This window comes from Vidua chalybeata, chromosome Z, assembly GCF_026979565.1.
Source record: "Vidua chalybeata isolate OUT-0048 chromosome Z, bVidCha1 merged haplotype, whole genome shotgun sequence".
NCBI classification, from domain to species: Eukaryota; Metazoa; Chordata; class Aves; order Passeriformes; family Viduidae; genus Vidua; species Vidua chalybeata.
Genome location: NC_071570.1, coordinates 74,950,792 through 74,965,436, shown reverse-complemented (window position 1 = coordinate 74,965,436; position 14,645 = coordinate 74,950,792). Strand labels below are relative to the sequence as shown.

Here is a 14,645-nt window from a genome sequence, read left to right as displayed (position 1 = left end):
AATAACTTTTTTTCCCCCTCTTTCTTTGCTGTGGTGATGGTTTCATGAGTCTGTTTGGACATCTGTATTTATACTGCACACGTATAAATTCAGTTCCAGCACAAAGGAAGGACGATTGCTCTTCCCTCTGAATGGTGAAGTTACAATTATTCCCTCAGAAATACTCTCTTCTAGAGAACAGCGTGTGTATGGGTATTTATACCTATTTTTAACAACATGTAGGCTTTTAAAAGTGTTTCAAGGAATCTGCTGCATTTTTTAGCAATAAATTCTTACCACCTAGAATAAAAAAAAAAAAAAAAAAAAAAACCTGAAGCTGAGAGCTGCAAAAGGAACCCTGTATTGAGTGCTCAGGATTAGGAAGGTGTCACACAGGTTGTTATCTCTTGGATTTCATGAAAATCTTAAAAAACCCTGCACCACGAGGAAGCTTTCAGTTCCCCACTTGAGAGCTTGTTGTAGCTGTCACCTCCTGAAGACAAATTCACCTTAAAGGCAGAGGGGATTTCCGTGCTGTGTTTGAACAGAGAATGGATTTATGGAGCACCCTCTTAACACCTTCCTCAAGTGCCTTACAAAACAACATCTCCTGTAGTAGCACGGTTGTTCAGTCAGGTGTTGCTGGTGTCACATGGTTGGCCAGCTGCTTTAATAAGTGAAAATATTAATTACTTTTGGTGATGAGGTAGAAAACGTGGCCAGCTGGGGATTCGCCTCTGCTTTGGAGGATGTTTGGTTACATAATATATATTTTTTAGGCTCTAACGCTCCCTAGTAATGATTTGGTGATGCTTTGCTCAGCTCATTTTAATCTGAGTTATTCCTGCAGTGTCCAGGTAACACAAGCTATTCCTGGGCACTGGCACAACCACAGAATCACAGTTTGGCTGGAGTGGGAAAGGACTTAGAGCCCACCCAGTGCCACCCCAGCCACGGCAGGGACACCTCCCACTGTCCCAGGTGCTCCCAGCCTGGCCTTGGGCACTGCCAGGGATCCAGGGGCAGCCCCAGCTGTGCCAGGGCCTGCCCACCCTGCCAGGGAACAATTCCTGACTGCCAATGTCCCATCCAGCCCTGCCCTGTGGCAGTGGGAGCCATTCCCTGTGTGCTGTCCCTGCAGCCCTTGGCAATTGTCTCTCTCCATCTTTGCTGCAGCCCCTTCAGGCCCTGCAAGGCCACGCTGAGCTCAGCCCAAAGCTTCTCCTGCCCGGCTGAGCAATGGCAGCCGTGCCAGCCTTTCCTGCCAGCAGAGCTGCTGCATCCCTCTGCTCATCCTGGAGCCTCCTCTGGCCTGGCTGCAGCAGCTCCAGCTCCTCCCTGGGCTGGCCCAGGGCTGGGGCAGCTCTGCAGGTGGGCTCTGAGCTGAGGGGCAGAGGGGCAGAATCCCCCCTGCCCTGCTGCCCCCGCTGGGCTCAGCCCAGCTCAGGCTTTGGGCTCTGGGCTCAGCCCAGCTCAGCCTTTGGGCTCTGGGCTCAGCCCAGCTCAGGCTTTGGGCTCTGGGCTCAGCCCAGCTCAGGCTCTGGGCTCTGGGCTCAGCCCAGCTCAGGCTTTGGGCTCTGGGCTCAGCCCAGCTCAGGCTCTGGGCTCAGCCCAGCTCAGGCTTTGGGCTCAGCCCAGCTCAGGCTTTGGGCTCTGGGCTCAGCCCAGCTCAGGCTTTGGGCTCAGCCCACCTCAGGCTTTGGGCTCTGGGCTCAGCCCAGCTCAGGCTTTGGGCTCTGGGCTCAGCCCAGCTCAGGCTTTGGGCTCTGGGCTCAGCCCAGCTCAGGCCTTGGGCTCTGGGCTCAGCCCAGCTCAGCCTTTGGGCTCAGCCCAGCTCAGGCTTTGGGCTCTGGGCTCGGCCCAGCTCAGGCTTTGGGCTCTGGGCTCAGCCCAGCTCAGGCTTTGGGCTCTGGGCTCAGCCCAGCTCAGGCTTTGGGCTCTGGGCTCAGCCCAGCTCAGGCCTTGGGCTCTGGGCTCAGCCCAGCTCAGGCTTTGGGCTCTGGGCTCAGCCCAGCTCAGCCTTTGGGCTCTGGGCTCAGCCCAGCTCAGCCTTTGGGCTCAGCCCAGCTCAGGCTTTGGGCTCTGGGCTCGGCCCAGCTCAGGCTTTGGGCTCTGGGCTCAGCCCAGCTCAGGCTTTGGGCTCTGGGCTCAGCCCAGCTCAGGCTTTGGGCTCTGGGCTCAGCCCAGCTCAGGCTTTGGGCTCTGGGCTCAGCCCAGCTCAGGCTTTGGGCTCAGCCCAGCTCAGGCTTTGGGCTCTGGGCTCAGCCCAGCTCAGGCTTTGGGCTCTGGGCTCAGCCCAGCTCAGGCCTTGGGCTCTGGGCTCAGCCCAGCTCAGGCTTTGGGCTCTGGGCTCAGCCCAGCTCAGGCTTTGGGCTCTGGGCTCGGCCCAGCTCAGGCTTTGGGCTCGGCCCAGGACAGGCTTTGGGCTCAGCCCAGCTCAGGCTTTGGGCTCTGGGCTCAGCCCAGCTCAGGCTTTGGGCTCTGGGCTCGGCCCAGCTCAGGCTTTGGGCTCAGCCCAGCACAGGCTTTGGGCTCAGCCCAGCACAGGCTTTGGGCTCAGCCCAGCTCAGGCTTTGGGCTCTGGGCTCAGCCCAGCTCAGGCTTTGGGCTCTGGGCTCAGCCCAGCTCAGGCTTTGGGCTCTGGGCTCAGCCCAGCTCAGCCTTTGGGCTCAGCCCAGCTCAGGTTTTGGGCTCTGGGCTCAGCCCAGCCCAGCTCAGGCTCTGGGCTCAGCCCAGCACAGGCTCTGGGCTCTGGGCTCAGCCCAGCTCAGGCTTTGGGCTCTGGGCTCAGCCCAACACAGGCTTTGGGCTCTGGGCTCAGCCCAGCTCAGGCTTTGGGCTCTGGGCTCAGCCCAGCTCAGGCTTTGGGCTCTGGGCTCAGCCCAACACAGGCTCTGGGCTCTGGGCTCAGCCCAGCTCAGGCTTTGGGCTTTGGGCTCAGCCCAGCTCAGGCTTTGGGCTCTGGGCTCAGCCCAGCACAGGCTTTGGGCTCTGGGCTCAGCCCAGCACAGGCTCTGGGCTCTGGGCTCAGCCCAGCTCAGGCTTTGGGGTCCCAGCTGTGCCCACAGCAGCCCCAGGGCTGCTCCCTGTGCTCAGCCCAGCCCGGATCCAGCCCGGGGCTGCTCCCGTGCCTCTCTGGAGCCCCGGGTTTGCCCGAATTTGCCCGTTCCCTTAGTCACAAGCCACGCAGCTTCTCGGCTCGAGCATTTCCCTTTCCGCTGTCCTGCTCCCTGCTCCTGTCGCGACATCTGGTGGCGACAGGGCCTCACGACAGCACGGCTGAACGCTCCTCTGGAGTTTGGAGACGCAGAAGTTGGCGTGGGGACAGTCCCCTTCCCTCCCGCCTCCCCCAGGAGCTGGACTACACAAACCTCGGCGGAGATTCTGAACGTATTCTTAGATTCCTTTTCCACCGTGGTATAAATGACTGAATTCTCACATGAATTCCTGTTCCAATAAGTGAATTATTTGTATCAGAGCCTTTCCCTCACCACGCAGACCAACTGCGGTTCTAACGAGGCAATGGTTCACCCTGACTTCAGCCAAATAAACGTTTTGAGGTTTTACTGCATTAAGAAACTGTTGAACTGTGGATTTTTTAATCTGGCTAAGCAGGTGAAAATTCAAGTCAGTGCACAGCACTACTGTACTGCAACAGGTGTCTTCAAATTGGGCAGACTTGCCCCAAAATAAGCAGTTAATTTGTACTCAAAAAGGTGAAAACTCTCTGGGCCGGGCAGATGGTTCAATGACCCCTTCATGGCCCACACCTGGTGAGTTCTGTGCCGATGCTCACACCCGAGACCAGCACTGCCACAAACACCACTCCCACAGACCATTTTCCATGTGAGGAAGGCTCTTTTTCACAATTTTGCATTAAAATTCATGCAGTTCTTCACGGCCTCAGGGGACAGTTTGATTCCTGATTAGCAGTCCTAAAGGGAACAACATTAAGGTTTGGGGCTTTTCCTTTGGCCAGATGAAGGGAGAAATATTTTAATGGGAAGATTTCTGTGAGCATCCTCTGAATAAATTTGGGCTTTTCCTTTGGCCACATCTAGGGAGAAATCTGATGTTTTAATGGAAAGATTTCTGTGACTGCCCCATCTCCTGCAGCACCCCCTGAATAAATCTGGGCTTTTCCTTTGGCCACATCTAGGGAGAAATATTTTAATGGGAACATTTCGGTGACCGCCCCATCTCCTGCAGCACCCCCTGGGCTTTTCCTTTTGGCCAGATCTAGGGAGAAATATTTTAATGGGAACATTTCTGTGAGCACCCCCTGAATAAATTTGGGCTTTTCCTTTGGCCAGATCTAGGGAGAAATTTAATATTTTAATGGGAATATTTCTGTGACCGCCCCATCTCCTGCACCACCCCCTGAATAAATTTGGGCTTTTCCTTTTGGCCACATCTAGGGAGAAATTTGATATTTTAATGGAAAGATTTCTGTGACCGCCCCATCTCCTGCAGCACCCCTTGAATAAATTTGGGCTTTTCCTTTTGGCCACATCTAGGGAGAAATTTGATATTTCTGTGAGCACCCCCTGAATAAATCTGGACTTTTCCTTTAGCCACATCTACGGATAAATTTAATGTTTTAATGGGAACATTTCTGTGACTGCCCCATCTCCTGCAGCAGAGATGAGAATGAGAAGCAGAGAACTCCTTTAAAACCCGAGATTTTATTGGTGTTCCTGTCAGACCGGCGAGGATTTACGACCTGGGTCTCTCCTTCTTGCCCTTGTAGAGGGCCAGCAGGGACACGTTGGCCACCTTGACCACCTTGAAGCGCACGCCCGGGATGTCGCCCACGGCGTGGCCCTTGCGCCCAAACCCGGCCACCAGCACCTCGTCGTTCTCCTGGGACAGGACAGGCTGTGAGCACCAGAGCCAGCCCCAAACACCTGCCCCAGCACGGCCTGGGGAAGGCACAAAACCCCCGCCCCCTCCACGGGTTTACGACCCAACAGCGCAATGAATCCGCTTTTCACACCTCATTTCCCCTCCCCTCGCCACTGTTTCAGGCGGTTACCTCGATGAAGTTCAGGCAGCCGTCGTTGGGGACGAAAGCCGTGATCTTCTTGCCGTTCTTAATGAGCTGCACCCTGACACATTTCCTGATGGCAGAGTTGGGCTGCTTGGCTTCTACCCCCCTGCAAAGGGAAGCGACCAGCAAAGGAATCAGCGTGGCCAGGGCCGGGAGGGGCACTAATCGACGCAAAATTAACCTTTTTACCTCGTATTCAGCGTAAATGGTACCTGTATCCCAACACCCGTGAGCTGTTGAGAAGTACTGAATTAATAATTAATATACATTAATCTAGATTTATGCTTGAACCCGTAAAAATACCACTTCCTAAGCCTAACAGAAACTTAGATCATCCCCGGAATAATTCACTAAAACTCTAAACAAAAAAAAACAGCCCAAAACGATCGAAATCATAGACAGTGCCCCAAAACCACAGCTGTGGCAGCATCCCAATGAAATTAATAAATTACTGAAGAGGAGGAAAAAAAAGGAAGGATTTATGACACACACTATTTCCTTTCCATTTGCGCAAAAATAATCCAGATTATCACCTATACAATAAAAAAAAAAAAAACAACCTTGGCTTTTCCCTGATATTTAACTAAAATTCCCTATTTTTTCTTACTTTTAAAAGAAATTCATTTTCTCTAATTCTTGCCACAAATCCTGGATTTCCCGGTTTTTTTAAAAAAAAAAACCCCAAACGTTTCTCATTTTGCTGCAAGTTGAGCCAACCCCTCCCATCCTTTTTAAACTAATTTCCCCCCCCCCCCCCCCCCACTTCTGGAAAAAAAAAAACAAAAAAAAAACCAAAAACAAACAAACCACCAAAAAAAAAAACCAACAAAAAAACCCCAAAAAACCACCCGAATCCCTATTCTTCCCCATCCTCGGCGGGAGCTGCCTCCCGGCGGCTCTGGGCCGCCCATTCCAGCCCGGGAGGAGCACGCACACTTTCTCCAGGACGATGCCCTTGGCGTGCGAAGCTCCCCCGAAGGGGTTGGCCTTCAGCGCCGTGCCCAGGTGCGCCTTCTTGTACTGCTTGTCGTGCCACTTCTGGTCCCGGCGGTGGCTGCGCAGCTTCCGAGCGGTGCGGAGGCCTCGGCACTTCCCTGCAAGGCGAGACGGGGCCGGCGTGAGGAGGGGAAGGAGCCGTGAGGGGGAGGCGGCGTGAGGGCCATGCGGCGGGTAATGGCGGACGCGGCCTCACGGCCCGCGGCGCCGCTCCGCGCCGCAACCCAGCCGGCTGCGGGAGGGCGGGCAGCGCCTGCGGAGCGCCGCCGGGCGTGCCGCAAGCACAAGCCCCGGCCCCACCGCCGGCCGCGCTGCCGGCGCGGAGCGGCGCTCACCCATCTTCTCCGCGCGGCTGCCGAGCGAGAAAAGAGGGAGGAGGCTCCGCGCCCGCCGCCTATAGCCGCGCCCCGCAGGACCCGCGCGGGCTGCCCGCGCCGCGCCTGGCTCGAAAGCCGACCGGCACCGCGAGGGGCGGCCCGGCGAGGGGAGAGGCCGCGGGTTCGAGTCCCGGCGGGGCGGTGCAGGAAGGACCCCATCCCGCTGAGGGCCGCGGGCCTGTTCTGGCCTGGCGGAAAATTGGGAAATAAAGCCTTGGAAGCAGAGCTGGGCGAAGAAAAAAACGGGCATTGATTTATTAGCGCACCGCTTGTGCGGGCGGAGGGGCGTCTCCTGTCGCACGCGCGCCGGGGCGCTCGCTTTTGTGGAGCGTTGCGCCTTTGGTTGCGCTGAGCGCGTTTCTCCCTTTGTGAAAAACGCGTATTTTATGACTGGCTTTTCGCAGATGTTGCAATGAATATTACATGTGTAGCGTTGGAAAGTTGTGCTGTATTAATGCTCTCAAGTAGTGTGTTGAATGTATTTTTAGGTTGTAACACAATGTTAAAATAGGAACTATACTATGTAAGATACTTTTAAACTAGCTCAAGAAAGAGATGGGATAATCAAGGAATTCTTCGCACAAGGATAACAATTACAGAAACCCCTAAATTTTCCAGAGGAGAGGAATTTATGGCTTTCCTTATCAACAAAAATTAACTTCTTCCAGCCTGACTGAGACTCAAAGGCTCCTGGGAATTAACAGAAACTTTTTGACAAGTACCAGACGAAGTTCTTGTTTTAAATAAAATATATGCATAATCATGAAGTGTTTTGTATATGCAACAGGCTCTTGCTTTTAAGGTTATTCCTTTGTTCACAAGGCATGCTTGTCGTGGCTTAAGTGCCCGACAGCATCCGGACGTCAATAATTCTTTGCTTTTTATTGTCTTGTAATTGTCCTAACTCTGAATTTTTATTACTCTAATTGTATTACTATTTTTATAACCATTTTATTATTATTAAACTTTAAAAATTTAAAAAAAAACCAAGTGATTGGTGTTTTCCACACAAACCAAAACTGGCATCAACCTGTGAAAAACGCCAATCACTTGGTTTTTAAAATCTTAAAAGTTAATTAGAAATAAAATAGTTATAAAAATAGTAATGAAATTAGAGTAATAAGAATTTGGACAGTGAGGATTAGGACACTAGGAGACAATAAAAAGCAAAGAATTTCGGACGTCTGGATGTTTTTGGGCACTGAGCTGCCAAAAAAATGCCTTGTGAACAAAGGAACAACCCTTAAAAGCAACAGCCTGTTGCATGTTCATACATCTCATACATGGTGCATAAATTCCTTGTAAATTAAGAATTTTCCTGGTTTTTGTCAGCTTCTTCCCCTTAATCCTGGTGGTTCCATAAAGAGGAGAGAAGGTGGAAGGATGTTTGTCTTTTCTGATAAGGAGGCTGTAACTCTTCAGGTTTCCTGTCGCTGTTATCTCTGTGTGAAGAGTTTCTTGATTATCTCATCCCCTTTCTTGAGCTAGTAAAATATCTTACATCTCATAGTTTCTATTTTAACATTACGTTGTAACCTAAAACTTTATTTATTTAACACACCACTTAAAAAGGATCAACACAGTACTACAAAATAACCCTCCGTAACACATACAGTATTCAATTTAACATTTATTTGTTTAGTAACGCGTGTCGTGAAACACGCGTTTCTCACAGTTGGACTGACTGGTTTTGTGGCTCTGTGATTCTTACTTGCAGCTTTTTCACGGAACGATGGAGTGGTTTGGGTTGGGAGGGACCCTAAATCCCACCCGGTGCCACCCCCAGCCACGGCAGGGACAGCTCCCACTGCCCCAGGCTGCTCCCAGCCCTGTCCAGCCTGGCCTTGGGCGCTGCCCAGGGATCCAGGGGCATTGTGGCTTTAATTTCCGCCGTGCCCCTGAGCAGATCTGCAGGGGGTGAAGTCCTGTAGCAGAGACGAGCTTGTATTTCTCATTTCTGACAGCTGCTGCAGTCCACGCTGCACCCGTCCAAATCATGAGCGCTCCCTTCCCTTTCGGGGATGACTCTGGAGAGGCTCTAATTGGATGTAAAAACATAATTCTTAACACAGCCTGTGTGTGGCAAGCACATTTCTCTCTCTCTCTCAGGATTTTTTATTGAGGTGCACGGAGAGAAATGAAAGAGAAAACAATTTCTATTTCTGCTCCTTGTTTTTCTCTTGTGGAATGTGTTTGGAGAATTGCTTACCCTGAGTGAGTGCTTGGTTGGATCATGGTGGATTGTTTGGGCCTGATGGATCCACCTGTGTCTGGGCTCTGGAGAACAGGGGCACGAGTTGTGAGTTAGTTAGATATGATAGTTAGAGAAAGTAGCATGCAATATTTAGTATCCTCTTTCATATAGCATATTAATGTATTATAACATAATTATAATAAAGAAATCATTCAGCCTTCTGAAATGGAGTTAGACATCATCATTCTTCCCATCGGGTTCGCCGACATCTACAACAGCCTGTGCTCCACGGCTTAAGTGGAAAAATACACATTTTGTGTGCGTTTACGTAGGGCTGCGTTTACATTCAGCCTTTATATAGTAAATACTGAAAAAAAAAAAAATCTAAATATGGTAAAAAATCCAACCTCCCCCTGCAAAAGAAACCCCAAGCAATCCCGGGCAAAACCATAAACCCCATCAACACTCTGAGGAGAAAAACGTTACTGTTATAAAAGACAGCTCTTGGAGATGCAGTTCCAGTGTTGGAATGCAGCTGTCGTTTGGTAATTTCCATTTTGTCTCTGTGGAAATGCTGCAGCTTTGCTTTACAAAGTTAGGAATACTAGGAATGCTTAAAAGCTGACTAGGAAGACAGTTGGTGAATGTATCATGAATATACCATGGAAAAATGGTATTTATTGGTATTTGTTATTATTGTTATTGTTTATTATTCGTTAAAAGGTCAAGATCTGGGAAAGAGATGGTTTGCCATGGAGCTACTATGGGGTTTGCTCTTTCTTTTTAAACTACACCAGGATTTTGGGACACTTCTGTTAAGACAGATTTTCTTTGTTTCACCACATTCCTCAAAATTACTGCGCTTTTTTTTTTTTTTTTTTTGTTGCTGTTTTTTTTTTTTAATCCAATATGTCATGTTTTAACCCCAGATTGCAGCTAAACACCACACAGCCTCTCCCTCATTCCTCTCCCTCTCTCTCCTGGAAGGGAATTGTACCAAAAAATGGGCTCAGATGAAGAGCAGTTTAATAGCTGAAATAAAAAACAGTTAAAACCACGTGGCTGATTTGAGACAACAAATAAGAATAAAGTCAATATTGAGGCTAACGAGTGAGAGGTGTGCAGGCACAGGTGGCCCCAAGGTGTGTCCCTGGAGGGACAGGGGGTTGGAGCAAGGTGACCACTAGTGTCCAACCCAAACCAAGCTGACCACAGAGAGTCTGAGACTCCTTCCTTTCTGCAGAACTCCCCTCCTGGGCACAGCCCTCAGGGCACTCTGGGCAGCTTTGGGGAGCGCTGCCAGATAAGCAGATTTAATTCTAAAATTAAATGTCTCGCTTGGCCAAGCAGACAAATCCACCCAAAATCCCACCTCTTACCCTGAAACTCCCCGCCTAATCTGATCTCTGATGCCGGGCGTCCCGTGGTGCTGCACAGCCGGGGACAGCTGGGTTGTGGCACACGCTGGGATTTTTGTGGGGGGCAGGTTTTGGGGTGGTTTTCCACCCCCACCACCAGCCCTTCCCTGAAGGTGCAGGAAGGCCTGGAGTCCGCACGGGGAATTCCACAGGGATGGGATCCTTCGGGGATGTGGGACCCAAAAAGGTGATCCCAGAATCCCAGACTATTTTGGGATGGATGGAACCCCAAATCCCATCCTGCCATGGCAGGGACACCTCCCACTGTCCCAGGTGCTCCCAGCCCCAGTGTCCAGCCTGGCCTTGGGCACTGCCAGGGATCCAGGGGCAGCCCCAGCGGTGCCAGGGCCTGCCCACCCTGCCAGGGAAGCAGCAAAGGGTTGTAGAAGGATTAATTCTTGCATCCTATCCCAGAGGGATGCTTTTTGGCCTGGTTAGTTTCCCAGAGGGAGGGTGGTGTAGGAACTGAGACAAGATTTTTGTGTATTTTAAGGCCAGTCTTCCGCCCGTGCTTCCGTAGCAATGTCGGTGCACTGTGAATCAGAGCAGCAATGATGTCATTAGATTTAAAAGGTGATGTGTTCAGTGCTGATGCCTGTGAAGGGGCTGACACCTCGCGGCTTTGGTTAATTTAGGAAGCCTCGTGGTGACCTGAGATGGCGCCGGGAGGTAACTGCAAACAGCTGGAAATGATTGGTGCTCTGTGTGCCCTCGGAGACGATAAATTGTCCATCCTGGTGCCATGCAAACCCAGCCTCTGCACAGTTCCTGCAGCACTGCCGTCATCCCAGGGTCTCCACGAGTGTCCATCTGGTCACTCTGTGTGACGGGGGCTGGCTGGGCAGCGGTGACACACCGGGGGTGGCTGGGGTGCCACGTCTGGCCTGTCACTCTCACTTGCTTCACAGCCCTGACAGAACTGTGAGCCTTTGCACTGGCTTCAACTGAATGCAATTAACTTTCCTGCGAGGTAGATTAAAAAAAAAAAAAAAAAAAAAAAAAAAACCAAAAAACACCAAAACAAACAAAAAATAAAACCAACCAAAAAAAAAAACAAACCCAAACAAACCATTGTTTAGAGAACAGTAAGAGCTGCAGTGCCTCCTGCCTGGGGGTGGGAATGCCTGGGCTGCCTGGCTAGGAGATGGGGAGCAGACAAGTGGCACCTTGTCTGATCACCAGATTGCAGCTAAACACCACACAGCCTCATTCCTCTCCCTCTCCTGGAAGGGGATGGTACCAAAAATGGGTTCAGATAAAGAACAGTTTAATAGCTGAAATAAATAACAGTTAAAACCACATGTCTGATTTGAGACAACAAATAAGAATAAAGTCAATATTGAGGCTAATGAGTGAGAGGTGTGCAGGCACCAGAGGAGGAGTTCTGCATCAGGAGTAGCCACAACCAACAGCTCATCTCCAAATGGTGGGGGGAAAAAGATGATAAACAGCAGCTTGCTTGGAATACCGGGCACTTTTCAGCCTAGCACAGCCCATCTTGCAGGCTGCAAGCAACAGGGCAAGAGGGAACGGCCTCAGGCCGGGCCAGGGCAGGCTCAGGGTGGGCAGCAGCAGGAATTTCCCCATGGAAAGGGGGCTCAGGCCTTGGCACTGCCCAGGGAGGGTTGGAGTGCCCGTCCCTGGGGGTGTCCCAGGAATTCCTGGAGGTGGCACTCGGAGCTCTGGGCTGGGGACAAGGTGGGGATGGGGGCACAGCTGGGGCTCAGTGTCTGAGAGGGATTTTCCAGCCTCAGTGGTGCTGGGACTCTGGGATTCTGCTGACTTCCTACTGACTTTGCCCGGCAGGTGGTTCACTTGTGGCCACCAAAAGTTCAAGGACGAAGCTTCTTCTGGTAGATCTCAACATAAACCAGGCAAAATTGCAACAGCAATTCAAAATAAGGTATCACAGGAGCTCCCCTAATCACGCCCTTGTCAGGACTGCTGCATGCAAGGCTCTGCTCAGAATTTCTTACAGACCCCAGCAACTTGGAGATGCTGATTTTGTCATCATTCTTCACCAGAATGAGGATCTAATTTCTTTTCAGGTACCAAGTGTATTTCCTTATGCTTGAACCTCATAAAAATGCAGCATTTTTAAGAAATGTTGATTTGTTGTTACTATCAGCAAGAGTCAAGGGGCAAGGAAAGGCTTTTACTCTTGCTCTTCGCTTCACTGGTATTTCAGTTGATTGCTGATTAATGATTTACTATCAGTACCCCTAGAATTAATATACAGTGAGAGAGTCAGGATATTTTCACTGATTTATTTTGGCTTAACCCATGCCTGCAACACCCCCCCGCTCCATTTTTCCTGAGCAAATTTGCAATATTTTTTCTGAGGTGAAATGGTGGTCCAAGAAAACAGATATAAATTGATAAATGGAAACACGGGGGGTGGAAATGCAGCTAAAGGTGCATTCAGTTGTCACAAAGAATCATCTGGGGTTCAGCCTGTGCTGACTTTACCTGTGGCCTGCCGTGTATTGTTCATGCTACTTTGTCTGCCCTCAAAGGACACATTTTCTTTTATTATTTTGGCCCCTACTGGTTTGTATTTCAGAGTGTTTATTTCTTAGCTTTTACTCCCAAGTGGATGAGGAATGCTTGGGAAACGGACGCACGTGGATCAAATCTCAAGGCACCAACTGAAAGCCCCTCTGTGCCTCTCCCTCCATTTATTCAGGAGCCAGGAGTGCTGAGGCATCAGGCAGTGACATTAGTGACCTCACTAATTGTGTGTTTAGAAAAGTGTGTGACACTTCTGTCCCTTCCATGGGCTGCTAAAATTTTTTTTAACTGAGCCGTGTGTCTCTTCTGGTGTAATTGCTCTAACTTTAGCATCATGCATTGCTGATGCTTCTCAGAAAATTTAGGGGTTATCTTCAAGTGGTTTCTGCTTAATCCTACATTCCCTCATCTCATTTTTCAATCTGGGATTCTCACATAAGCATCTTTTCTCCTCCTTAAATTGGATAGAAGCCGCTCAACGGAGGACAAGCTGTTGGGGGATTTCTCAGATGAGCAGATACCCTCTGCATCCCAGAAGGAGAAATGAATTGAGATGGCAAATCCCTTTTAATGATTACAATGCCAAAGCCCCAGTCAGTCTCTAATGTCTGGAATGCCACAGGCAGGAGCTCCTAATCAGCAAGGTGAAGCCTCCCTGGTGGTGCCATCAGCAGCTAGCAGGACAGGACTGGGTGTCTGATGCCTGCAGGGTCGTGTATGGCTCTGTCCTGCCTGATATTTAAGGGTTTTGGAACTACATGACTTCCCAGGTCCCTTCCAGCCCAAACCATTCTATGGATCCGTGGTTCTTAGGGGTACCAGCGTGTCTGACCCGCAGATCTCTCGAGGACCACCCCGAGCCAACCCCCCGTAGTCGCAGCGATGTGTGGGGGCTTCGGTGTCTCGATCTGAAACACAGACACTGCAATTCTGTGGGCATTTCACAGCTGGCCTAGAGCTTCCTACTGCCACAGGGCAGGGATACAGGGAATCAGGAATTGTTCCTGGGGCTGCCCCTGGATCCCTGGCAGTGCCCAAGGCCAGGCTGGAGCACCTGGGGCAGTGGGAGGTGTCCCTGCCTGTGGCACTGGATGAGTTTTAGGATCCCTTCCAACCCAAACTGCTCAGTAATTTTAGAATTCAAAGTGCTGAAAGAATTGATCCAGACAGCTGGAATGCACTGCATTAGTGTTGAAGAAAGGAAACTGCTTCCGAATATTTGGCTCCCAAGCTTGTAGTATCTTGCTTTCATATCAGTTAAGTCATATTATCAGTTAAGTCATAATATCAGTTAAGATATTTAACATACATATATCTATCTCATCTTTGTAATATGTAGATGACGTAAGATATTATAAGATAATTATAGGACAGGATAAGACCTCAGAATACATGCAGTTCTTTCTGTGAACAGAAGGAGAAATTCCAGAGCTGCTTGTAAACATCACCCTCACCTCACTTTAAGGCTAGGGTTAATACAGATGAGAAGTGAACCTCAGTATGACTTTGATAGTAAAAGGGTTTTAAAATCATGGGGATCTGGGGAGTTAGAAGGAAAGTTAGGCTTAGTAGGCCCTGGGAAAATACCCTGGGAAAGTCTAGGCCTTGTGCTTGCTAGAGCTGCACCTGTGTAACCAGTATATAATAAATTATATAATTGTTAGATGCAATAATTGTTTAGTAATTAGATATAAGTACTATTTAATCGTAAGAATAATCATGAGAAACTGTGGTCAGGGGCTTGAGAAAGATCAGGAGAAACTCATGCTTGAATAAGGTCAATGTATACAGCAGAACAATATAAGTTTAATAATTAATATGCAAGTTCCATAAGGATAGAATATTAAGTATGTTCAGCGTGAGAGCCATGTGGGAGTCAGATTTGGGTCTGCACCCCCGATTCCCAGAGCTCTGCAATAAAAGCACCCGCACAGAATCACGTCCCGTGATTTAAGTGTGCTCCTGAACGCTGACAACTTCAGAGCCCCTCTGATGCTATTCCGTTTCCCCCTTAGCAAGCAGCTCTCACCCGGGCACAATCTCCCCAGACCGAGTGATCATTGATTCAGGAGCTGTCTGGGAGGTGCGGGGGGCACTTGGAGGGCGGCGTTAGTGGGGCT

General features: G+C 50.0%; 1 protein-coding gene across 1 annotated transcript; it reads right to left on the bottom strand.

The window, feature by feature from the left end:
- Nucleotides 1–4,645: 4,645 nt before the first annotated feature.
- Nucleotides 4,646–6,460, bottom strand: RPS23 (ribosomal protein S23). Its single transcript, XM_053931789.1, has 4 exons — nucleotides 6,361–6,460; nucleotides 5,964–6,123; nucleotides 5,015–5,135; nucleotides 4,646–4,842 (listed from the first exon to the last, which is right to left on the bottom strand). The coding sequence occupies exons 1-4, from the start codon at nucleotides 6,362–6,364 to the stop codon at nucleotides 4,696–4,698; spliced, it is 432 nt and encodes a 143-aa protein (XP_053787764.1). The 5' UTR covers nucleotides 6,365–6,460; the 3' UTR covers nucleotides 4,646–4,695.
- Nucleotides 6,461–14,645: the final 8,185 nt, after the last annotated feature.